We start from the raw sequence: 12,598 nt of genomic DNA on the forward strand, positions 1-12,598 counted from the left end.
GTAATCAGAGTCTGAGCATATATGTTTGATGTCAACGGGTCGTCTTACCCAAATTTCGATATTATATGATCTGTGACTTTTTTGTATGTGGTGTTGGTAGTTGGTATTGATTTGTTATAAGGGTTTTAGACGAAACCTTTACAAAAAAGAAAAGTTTTGAGAACCTTACTGGGCAACAAAAGAGAAAAAAGCTCCAAATCTGGCTTGAGGCTTTGATAAATTTGATATTTTAAATATTATAAAAATTGTGATGTCTGACACTGTAGGAACTACATGATTTTTAGGGGAGCTTCGTCACTTCTTGCCACGTTGAATGTTAGAAACTAGCATTTATCGATATTAATGTGAAGTCCGAAAGATTGAAAATCAAAATCAAATAAAATCAATTTGCAGTCGGTTCAGGTTATCGTTTAAGTCTGATTTCGATCAGCTGAAAATAAGGACATTGTCAGTATAAGCAATATAAGAGAAGCCAGTAATGTTAGGTAGAACAGATGGTGAGATATGATTGGAGATTGTATGTTTAAAAAAGATTGTGTGTCTCACATATCTTCTGACTTTGGTGGGTTCTGAAAATAGGCTCTTTATTTGTCAGACACTGGGGCTCTTCATTTATCAGAAAATGTCAAATTTTCCTACCAAATTTGAACATTTCATCACATTCGTACTTACATCACTGTGCAGTAGAGAGTGCATCGCTTGTATATGATTGATGCTACCGAACGCTTTTGATATTCCTATGATACACAAATAAAAAGTGACGTGTTTCTCCCAAAGTCTGCAAGTACGTTTCACAGAAGTCTTTAAGTCTCTGGACAAGCAACACCTTTTTGGAATCTTACTTACTTACTTACTTATGTCTCCTGCTGGGTGCTACTCGGCGTAGAGAGTGACATCGACGAGAGCGTTGAAAATTCGCAGCTTGGTTGAACAACTGATATTTGGTTTTTACCAAAGGTGACGGTTCAACCTGCCCATGGCAGAAGACACCTTGGATAGCCTTGCTTGCAGCTTGGGAAGAAAGAAGCCACCTTAAGAAATCGTGGATCCCAGGTAGGTAAACTTTTGGATGACTTTTATGCTAGTTGTTCCGTCCAGACTGATAGGAGAAATGACAGCAGGAGAAGACAGATCTACGACCATAATTTTCGTTTTGTTCCAGTTTATCTGCAGTCCCACAATTGCAGCCTCTTCTGGTAAGATTTGAAGCGCTTCCAGCAACTGATCCATGGAGTCCGCTAGATAGCCAGGTCGTCATTAAGATTAGCATCTGAGATGATGCAATCTCCAAACTTTGGTCCAAAGTTGAGACGTAAAGTCGTCTTTGTCATAACATGGTCTATGATGACATTAAAGAGCTTTGGGACCACTGCACATCCTTGACGGACCCCTGTTGTGATTCGGAAGAATGGGCTGCACAGGCCATTGACTTGAACGCAGCTCGCTGTGTCATGATGTAAAGCTTTGAAGAGTCTGCAGTATTTCTCGGGGAGGCCAGTTGATGCTAAAATCTTCCAAAGAGCCTCTCGGTCCACTGAGTCGAATGAATCACGGAAGTCAACGAAGGTGAAAAAAGCCTTCTGGCGGAACTCCGTGACTTTTCTATTATCTATCTAATCGTGAAAATCTGCTTAATGGTGGAACGGTCTGACATAATAGCAGCTTATTCAGGTCGCCGAATCCCACGAATTATATTCCGACAACGATCCAGCAGGACCATTGAGAAAATTTTTCCTGGGACTGACAGCAGAGTTATTCCATGGTAGTTTGAAAAGACCTTTCTAAAGCCTTTCCTTTTGCATAAGGGGATGATGACACCTTTCTGCCAATATATAGGAATTATCTCAGTTCGCCAAATTGTGGTGAACAGAGTGTGGAGAAACAGGAGCAATGTAGGACCAGCATATTTCAGCAGTTCAGAGCTCAAGCCACAAATACCAGCAGCTTTGTTATCCTCGAGCCTTTTAACTGCGTTTCCAATTTCTGAGGGGCTGAAAGGCTCATATGGAGAAACATCTGCTTCAGGCCTTTGACTAGTAGATTGGCTGGGACTATTATTTGGAGAGATAGACGGGCTAGTATTATTTAAGAGCGAGCAGAAATGGTCTCTCCACCTCTCAATACAAGTGCCCTCATCAGAGACAAGCGTCGCAACCAGGGATAGCACAGGTCCCAATGTAGGAGTTTTATTTTCAGTAAGATCTCGGAGATGCTTGAACAGGCTACCCACGTCTTTTTTTTTTTCACTGCTAATTCAATTTCATCAGCTTGCCTTGTAACAAACTGAGTTCGGTCCCGGCGAATGAGACTGTTGCGCACTCCATTAAGCCTGACGATAAGTGACCATGTCCCCAAGGAGTCTTGCCCTCCGTCTTTGCTCTATACCCTCCAGTGTTATATTTGTTAGCCAAGATTTCTTTGGAAAACCTCTCTTGCCAAGCACCATTTGTGCTGCTTCGCTTGTCTACGATTTAAAATACTTCCAGGCTTCTTCACTGCTGCTAGGTGTGGCAAGGAGCTCGAAGCGATTTGATACCTCATTACTATACTTCAGGCGAGTATTTGGCTCCTGGAGTTTCGAAATATCTGCAGTAACTGGCCTTCCTTCTGATCATTGTGCTTGAAGGAGGATATGGACTTCAGCACACACAAGCCTGTGGTCTACGTTACCGTGCTAAGCTAATCTGTAAGTTCTGCAGTTCTTCAGAGATAATCTCCAGTGTTTAGACATAATGACGCAGTCGATCATCTTCTTTGTGCAACCGTCATTACTACACCACGTGTACTGGTGGATGGTTATGCGTTGAAAGTAAGTGTTTGCGATGACTAGGTCATGGCTCGGCATAGTTCAAGTAGGCAAAGGCCATTGTAGTTAAGTGGGTCGGGAGAAACAGGGCCAATTGTCCCACGCCAAACACCCGTATCATCAAGCACTGTTGCGTTAAAGTCACCAAGAAGTACAGTTATATCGTGGGGGGGGGAACTGTCATGAGACATCTGATGAGAGCAGAGCAGATCTCTTCCTTGATTGTGTCATCAGAATCGTTGGTCGGGGCATAGCATACGGCAATAGTAATTTTACCATGTTTGTGTCATCAGATGCGCATCAGATGCATCAGATGCACTTATAACGTCTTTTGCTGATGACACGGTGTTTACGATTACAGCTACTTGTCTGAACCAATTAATTGAGAAGACAAATAAGGCCCTCGCTGAATTGATAAGTTTTACAAATTCTAGTTATTTGGTAGTGAATATTTCAAAAACAAATTTTGCGACATTTTGTAGAAATGGAGTTTCATGTGTTTTAGATAATAAAATTGTTTTTAACGGTGAATTTTTAAAGAATGTAAATAGTGTTAAATATTTGGGCTTTAGTCTTGATTTTAATTTAAGTTGGAAATCACATTGTCATCTTGTGGCAGTTACGATTTCAACAGGGTTGGGTGTGATAAGAAGACTGAAAAATCAACTACCGTCAAATGTTTAACTTTTACTTTATCATTCTATTGTTGGCCCTTATTTATCGTATGGTTGCATGCTATGGACTAGTAGTTTTATTTAAAGTTTTAGAAAGGTCCAAATTCTACAGAATAAAATAGTTCGTATTTTAGATAGTTATATTCAGTTTTAAAATAGCAGGTTGAATTCTTTTACAAGTTTGAAACTTTTAAATATTTATCAGTTGAGGGATTACCAGTTAGCAATTTTTATTTATCAATGTTTGAATAAGTGTTCACCGGAGGTATTTTGGGAAATTTTTAAAGCTAACTCATCTTATCACTGTTATGAGACTAGAAATGCGAATGACCTTGCATCGGAGCTCCGGAATACTCAACGTGCAGCGTTTCTGCCTCGTTTTGCGGGACCGGGGGTGTGCAATTCCCTCCCGGATGCTATTAGACAAGTTGATAATGTAAGCCAGCTAAAGAGTAGATTGAAGCGTTACCTTTTGGGCTATAATCTGAATGATTAGATTTTTGAATTTGATTAATGTTTGGTATGAAAATTGTTTGGACAGATAATGGTCGCATTTTCACGAAATTACCCAGCCAAAGCGCACGGAGTCGGCTCTATAGCCTACATGATACTTATTATTTTTTTAATATTTGATTTAGTTAGATTTATCTAATTTTTTTTTTTTTTTTTTTTTTTTTAGTGGATGTTTTAAGGATGATATGTGATATTTATAAATTGCGATTTATAGAGTGTAATCCTATTAGAGTAGGATATGTTATTTATGTTGATTTAGTTCAAGTGCTGATTTTTCCCCATAAAGAGATAATTTTTATGTGGATGTAGAGCTTTATAATAATGGATTTTCAGCCATCGTAAACAAACCTTCGGGTTTTTGTAGATGGCCGCTGTAAATTTGTTTGTATTTTTTTATGCTAAATAAATTAATTTGAAATTTGAAAATTTTGAAATTTGTGTCCAAAGCAGGCCTTCATTAGTGTGTCTGATACGGCTTCATGCAAGTGTAATGCCTTTCTTGCGAGACTATTTAGCGCAAGGCCAACGCCATTTCTTCTCGTGCTCCCTTGAGACCACAGAAACTAGTGATTGTTGTCTATTTTCTCTTCTCCGCTTCAGATAAGACGGGTTTCTGTAAGACCAGCAGTCGCCACTTTACTCTTATAGAGCTCTACGGAGAGTAAGTTCTTTGATGCAGGTGTATTGAGAGTCAAAACATTCCAAGTGGCTATCCGAAGCCCCCTTTGGTCCAGGAGATTTAGTCTGTCAGTCTTTCTGACGTCGTCAGCATGTCCGCTGACGCGCGATGGTCGAGATCTTAAAAGGAAGTCCGGATCCTAGGCTATTTTGTCACTATTCATAGCAGTTTTTTTTCAGGCGGAGGGTTGCTAGCCCCACCGACCCCAGGCCTGAAATCTGGTTAGAGCCAGGTTAAACCTAGATACCAAGATTCCTGGGGTGGGCTCCACACATCGCAACAGGATGTGGCCACTCTGATCTCCAGAAAGTCCAGTAACTCTTTCGGGAAAAAGGGCGCATTAAAATGCTATACTAGAAAGTCAAGAAAGTCACCATCTAGTAGTGTCAAGAGTTAATTTACGGTTGAAATTTAGAAGGGTAGCTACTTTTTGGGTAATTATGAAGCAGATAATTTAAAATTCAACAATACAGAGGATGGTTGGAACAATCTTAGGAAAAAAGTTTGTGAAGTTGCGTAGGCTTCTTAGAGGGAAAGTTTGAAACGCAGCGAGTAGAGTTGGAGAAAATGCCTTTGCCTTGGTACAACAGAGAAGGGATTTATACAAGCAGTTTTTAAGTGATCGGTATTATGAGGTTAAAAGGAAAATAAGAGGAGAAGAAAAGCCATTAAAGCGCGAAATAAGGGGATGTGAGATAGAGGGCTTTGATAAAATGCCAAAGATCTAGAAGATTCAGCCTGACGGCATAACCGTTAAATACTGTAATGGGGTGCTAAGAAATTGAGAGTAAGCTTGGACTTGTCATACTTAAAGATAGGAATAGGGTCTCAGTTAGTGATAAGGCAAGTTTCAAAGAGAGACGGGTTAAGCAGCTTTATCTCCTGCTCCGCTTCCTTTCTGTCCTTCACAACAATTTGGAATTGACTCTATGGTTTTATTGTTGGGACAATATTATATTTAGGCAAAACTACTGAGGAAATACTACTACCAAGGAAAATTCCTTCAGAGCCTTAATTTTAGAAAAAACAATATTTATGTGAATGACGTTATTTTTATATACAGCAATATTGCAATTACGTTGTAACACTTGTCAAACTTATGTGTAAAGATTTTCATATGTGAAGAAGTTTATATTAAATTGCTTAAAGACCAAAAAACGGGCAGTTGCAAAAATATTTGCATATGTTTTGAGAAGGGATTGAAACAATTCAAAAACCTTAAAAAAGAAAACCAAAAGTTCGAAGCTTAGTAGAAATCGTTGTTAGAAATCAGATTTGCTGTAATAATCAAATATCTTTGAATGGACGCCAGTATGAAAAGACATTAATATTGCGTAAAGAGCCAAAACATTGTAACTGCAAAAACATTTGTATGTATTCTAACAAGGGATTACAACAATTTAAAAACCTTAAAAAAGATAACTAAAAATTTAAAGCTTAGTAGAAATCGTTGTTAGAAAAATATCATTACCAAATTTCGTATCTTTTAAGTATACGCAATGTTTTTTTAAGACATGAAAAAAAGTCAAAAATTTTTTTAAGTTCAGTTCAGAATCGCTAAAGTTAAAGTAATCGCTAAAGTAATCGCTAAAGTTGTTTTAGTTAATTTAAAATTAAAGTTGTTGTTTTTGATTCCCTGTTCGTTAACAGCTACATTGAATTTGGTGTTCTTCTTCTTTTCTCTATTTTTCCATCGTATCAGTAGAGTGAACCTAAGCCCGCCTTTCTCTACACATCTTTTTGAATTATTTTGTTTATGACATGACTGTTAGAGAATAAATAGAATAGTTGCTCTTTTCCTTGTTCTTTATTAGGATAATTGATTCCCAGCCTGTATTCAGGGGGGTAGCCGTAACACCGTAAACCGTAACAAAATGCATATGAAAAATTTCTGAAGCGTTTTTAAAATTTTTTTGTGTGTAAACTGCAAAAATATTTACAGTGTCTGAGCAATAGATCTAATGTTTTAATTCACACTAGAAAAATACCTGAAAATTTTAAATTAGTTTCTTTTATTGTTGTAAGATAAATTTAACGTGATCAAACAGTTCGTGGTAACGAACTGTCAGTAAGAGTGACCCGGCTCAATAGTAACCGAAACTCTAAAAAACGGTTTTTTGTTCTTTAGGCAATTTAATGTCTTTTCATACTACCGTCTTTTGAAGGACATTTTATTATTACAGTTTGTTTCTTTCCAAAATTATGGTTTTTAACGAATTTTCCCAGACTTCTCACCTATCTAGATCGTATGCTTATGCGAGAATATCCCAAGTTACTAAATTTCCCGAAAAAATATGGAGCCGTTTTGGAGAACTGAAACATACAATTATTACTCACATATAAAGATAGTATATATATATATATATATATATATATATATATATATATATATATATATATATATATATATATATATATATATATATATATATATATATATATATATATATATATATATATATATATATATATATATATATATATATATATATATATATATATATATATATATATATATATATAAATATATATATATATATATATATATATATATATATATATATATATATATATATATATATATATATATATATATATATATATATATATATATATATATATATATATATATATATATATATATATATATATATATATATATACATATATATATAATGCAGTTACATTATTCGTTACGTAAGCTAATTGGTAAGTTACGTATATTTATTACCAATAAAAACGTTCGTAAATAAAATTAAACAACTTTCGAGAAAGCAATTTAGCCAAAAAAAAAGAAAATTAATGCGCAAATTTCGTATTAATTATTCATGTACAGTGAGCCAAAATCAAAACCTGCATTAATTCAAAAACGTTCAGAAATTAAGTAAAAAAAAAACAAGTTTTTTTAACTGAAAATAAGGAGCGACATTAAAACTTAAAACGGACAGAAGTTATTCCGTATATGAAAGCAGCTGTCCGCTCCTCAACGCCTCGCTGTTTACGCTAAAGTTTGACTCTTTCTCACAAACTCTATTTTTTAAAACAATAAAAAAAAATTTAGCGTAAAGAGCGAGGCGTTGAGGAGAGGACAGACCCTTTCATATACGGAACAATTTATGTTCTTTTTAAGTTTTAATGTCGCTCCTTACTTTCATTTAGAAAAACTTTTGTTTTTATCTAATACTTTTAGAAGAAATGTCTTTCTGATCTCTCATTGACTTTTATTTTATCCCAGTAGAATTAAAGTACCAAATTCTTCTTTTGTTTTGAGTAAATTTTTTTTTTAGCTCGAAATAAGTTTGAAATTTGGATCAGTATATTGTTATAATAGGTCGATGTAGATAAAAGACGGGAAAATTTACCTGAAATGATCTTCCACATGTCTCACAAGCAAACGGTTTATAACCAGTATGCTTCCTTGAATGTGTTATCAAGTTTGAAGATTGACTGAATGCTTTGCCACATATTACACATTTGTGAGGTTTCTCCCCTGTAGGAAAGATTTAGTAAATAAATATCAATTATTTTGTGAAAGGTTTCCTACCTAAAAACATTACTTTGCTTTCTGTGCCAAATACTTTTATTTTTACAAACAAAAAGTATGAAAAAGTAAAAGTTTATAATATTCTTGTGACATTTTGCAGATATAAAAGAAGATAATCAGAAACCGCAATGGTAATATCGAAATCATGATGGTAATATATATATATATATATATATATATATATATATATATATATATATATATATATATATATATATATATATATATATATATATATATATATATATATATATATATAAACATATATATTTGTATTTTGAAACATATATAAACATATATATTGTATTTTTGTATACAAATATATATATATATATATATATATATATATATATATATATATATATATATATATATATATATATATATATATATATATATATATATATATATATATATATATATATATATATATATATATATATATATATATATATATATTTTATAATATATTTCTGATTTTCTGCTGAAATTAAATAAGATACTCTAGTACCACGATGGTAAGACTTTTTTTTTGCTAGACTGGATATGAACCAATCGTAAATAAAAAAAAAACTACATATGATGGTATTTTTAGAACTTTTGCAAAATTGCTCAATATCCTAACAGAAAATGAAATTAGCCTACTTAGTAATCCTACAACTACTGAGCTAAAGTGGATGTAAATAGTAGAAAAGAAGGAACACTTTCACTGATTATTTGGACATTGAAGTTGTTTTTTATGCTATAATATAATTTTACTATATATCTTCCTTCTTTCAAGTGTTGGAACTACAAAAATCTTCTAATTCTAAGGTTTTTTGGAAGCTGAACGAGTATTTAAGAGACTGGAAATCGGAGATTTTATTTCTTCTTGAATTAAGTGTTTGACCAAACAAAATTATCGTGCGACCAATGGAATTTCTTCCTAATTCTTCCAAAGGCTGGCACTTAGCTTAAAAAAGAGAGGTCAAACCGAAGTAGTGCTAGCAACACTAGCTACAAAAAGATGCTAATTCCTAACTTTTTTTCATGACTTAGTCTAAAAAAGAATGGACCAAAAGCTTTTAATCGTAAAATGTGTGAAGTGTCGGAAATCAAAACACTTTCTCTACAGAACAAAGTTTAAGTCACGGTTTGAAGTTACTGGGGCGTGGAAACTACACGAAATAGGCTAATTTCTGACATCTTGTCAGGACTTAGTCTAAAGAAATGAACCAAAAATTTTTAATCGTAAAACGCACCAGCTGTCTACAATCAAAACACATCCTCTACAAAACAAAGTTTTAGTCAAAGTTTGAAGTTACTAGTATGAGAAAGCTGATAGTGCATAGTATGCTTCGAAAAGCTGTGAATTAAAAGTGGAAATATTATCGACAGCAACTGATGAAGCCAATATAACGAGCATACCTTTTCATAAATACCAGAATGCATTCACCCAAAAATTATTATCCATAAGTTTCAACTAAACAAAGAAATTTTTAGGATTCCCCTTTATGAAAAATCATAGAAAAATTAAGTATTTTTATTCAGAGTCCGAGACCCAGAGAAGATTATTATCAGTGCCATTGGCTGCCCAAGATGAAAAAACAACTTTAGTCAAACTGAAGATTGAAGTTACATGCATGTTGTAATGAATATTGCAGGTATGTATTGAGTTTTATTTTGAGACAAATGAAAAAAAGATGTTCAGGGGCTTGTCAAACTTTTAAATTGATTGAACAGACTTGATGGCAATAAAAATTACTAAAAGCTCAAGACAGATAAAGTTTGTGTCATGTCTATGGATTTTCAAGTAGCAACTTCCCGAAATATGTCCTGACAATGTTCACCATCGGATACGTGTTTCTAAAGAACGGTTCAACAGTCTTATATCCCTCATATTAATTTGATAGACTTCTGGAGTGACCATCCCGCTTATGCTCATTTAACGCAGTCAACTTTTACTTCTTTACTCTACCAAAGTGCTAGTAATATGCGATCAATTTTAGCAGACCGACTATTGTCCTTATTGTAATGGAATCTGAATAATTGACCTTAGACACTTGACACACCCTACTCTCAAATCTCATCAGCGACAAAGCCACTCAAGATCCCAGGAGACCAAGCTCCGTTTGTTATTTTTGAATCTTACTGTTCTGTTGTCATTTTTCATTGGCAAAATTACATAGGTTTTGGATCTCGTTCCTTAGTTTATCTATTGGGAAAAGATGAATAAGAAGTATTGGCTCCTTCTTACGTTTTTTGCTTTTTTCAACCTGAATTTTTTTCTTCTAGAGCTTTTTAAATTAGTGATTTTTACTAGGTAAACGTATAATGCAGTTGGATACGTGGCTAGTCATTCCATTTTTTTTCATACATTTAAGCTGATTACGCCTATTCTATAAAGCCCGTGACAGATAGCTTAGATCCCCAGTTTTTTTTTTGGGGCGGGTGGAGGGGGGGTTGTAAAAATTCAGAAAAGAAAAAAGGTGGATGTAAATGCCCAAAATATAAAATGAAACAATAAAATAATCCCTATTAATCTACGGCAAAAGTGTTTTGTTGTGTAACCCTAAGCGTTTATGTTTGGGCTTTCAGTCAACAACTATCCTGGCAAGATTTATATTTTGTCATATTCAAATAACCAAATATATCCATAATTTTTCATATAGCGTACATTCACTGTGAAAATCTGATGATTTGTCCATGATAAAGGACAACCCGGCATATAAGGGGTCCCATCATTTTCATTAGCTTAATGTCCATCAAACCTGGCTTTGATAAAAGGCCATGGCGTCTAGCCACGATAGTTTAGAGTTTAGGGGTAGGAGCAAAATGTATTTTTCAGTATATATGTATTGAAAAGGTAAACTCTTACCCAGATATTGGTAAACAACCAATATCTAGGGGAAACTCGTCTTTTTTTCAATTCTTTCAGTAATAGTACATCAGAAATTGGACTTTTCGAGACGTATGAAGAATCTAGGAGGCACATGACCCCCCCCCCCCTCCCCCCGATTGAAGCCACTGATGAAAGGGCCCCAACTCTTAATTTCACAACAGACATTTTTAATGCTGGTTATACTTATTTAACGCTGGTTATAAATGCTGGGTTTAATGCTGGTTATATTTATACTTATTGGGTTTTCTCATTACTGTGAAAGAACTCCTGTGTCGTAGCCTAGGTATATAACAAGATAAAGCATACCACTTGAAAAGAGTTCATCTATAAGAAAAAGCTTACACCCTTAGGGACATTATGAAAACTAGTGTGATTTGACTGCTCCAAGCCCACACGAAATTGTCTTCTTTTTTTCAGTTTTCTGCAATAGATTACTCCAAAAGAAAATTGTATTCAGGTATTTAGTATTCAGAAAATAATTTTAGGCTCAGCAGACCAAAGCTTACCTGTGTGAATATACGTGTGCTTCTTCATGTCCGACTTTTGATGAAAACGTTTGCCACAAAACTGACAAGGATATGGCCTAGTGTCTGAATGAATAAGCAGATGTGTGGATAACGTTGACGACCTCTTAAATGCCTTTCCACATTGCTTACATTCAAATAGTCTCTCTGCACCAGATCCGCAATACGGCCTAATGAAAACTATTCAGATTAAGCAAAAGACATGAGCCTGAACTAATGGATTCATAGTGGTTAATACGCAGTTTTCGGATGCATGCAAGGTAGCTAAATAATAAAGGAAATCATGGGGTAAATCCTAGTAATCTTGACATTTAAAGTAATACTATACACTTACTTGATAATGAATGTACGCAAGAATAATTTCAAGGGGAAGTGGACATTTTTGGGATATATACTTTTTTTCAAGATACTTATATAACCTTATAGCAAAACATTTTTCTATTAATCTGAACATGGCGGGTAACACCGATAAAGGTCTATAGTTTCAGAGCTCATTACTACTACCTAACTTAGGAAACGGTGAAATATATGCAGTTTTAAAGCACGATGGAAACTTACCCTGTTTACAACATAAATTTATTAACGGAAACAACACCATTCATATGATCGACACAAGATACTCTAACTAACATTACTACAACAATCATCTCACTGTGGAATCAAGCGGCATGTGGCCAACTCCTCTTCCAACCACAGCAGTATCTTCTATTCACAGCTTTTATAAAAGATATTTTTAACAATTCAAAGATACTTCAACACTCTGAGACTAGCTAGGTTGGTAATTGTGCATTATATCTTACACACGAAAGAAGTCAAGTTTGGTTAATGCTAATGAAATAAAATAAAATAGGATGAAAATATAATAGTTTAGAAACAAATTTGGGCTATATATTTGCACATTAGGGGAGGGAGTGGGAGGTAAAGCATAGAATATATGAAATACTTAAACCTAATCTAACCTAGGTACCTCCCCCCCC

General features: G+C 34.3%; 1 protein-coding gene across 2 annotated transcripts in view; it reads right to left on the bottom strand.

The window, feature by feature from the left end:
* Positions 1-12,598, bottom strand: part of LOC148953088 (uncharacterized) — a 106,822-nt gene that overhangs the window by 9,845 nt on the left and 84,379 nt on the right. For both annotated transcript variants that reach the window (XM_089088293.1, XM_089088291.1), the window contains exons 3-4: positions 11,604-11,791; positions 8,035-8,162 (exon numbers count right to left, since the gene is read on the bottom strand). In XM_089088293.1, the coding sequence (XP_088944419.1) occupies positions 8,035-8,162; positions 11,604-11,791 (316 nt within the window). The remainder of the gene's footprint in view (positions 1-8,034; positions 8,163-11,603; positions 11,792-12,598) is intronic.

Source organism: Artemia sp. Qi Xiang Cuo, chromosome 4 (genome assembly GCF_049724085.1).
Source record: "Artemia sp. Qi Xiang Cuo chromosome 4, ASM4972408v1, whole genome shotgun sequence".
Taxonomy (NCBI): Eukaryota; Metazoa; Arthropoda; class Branchiopoda; order Anostraca; family Artemiidae; genus Artemia; species Artemia sp. Qi Xiang Cuo.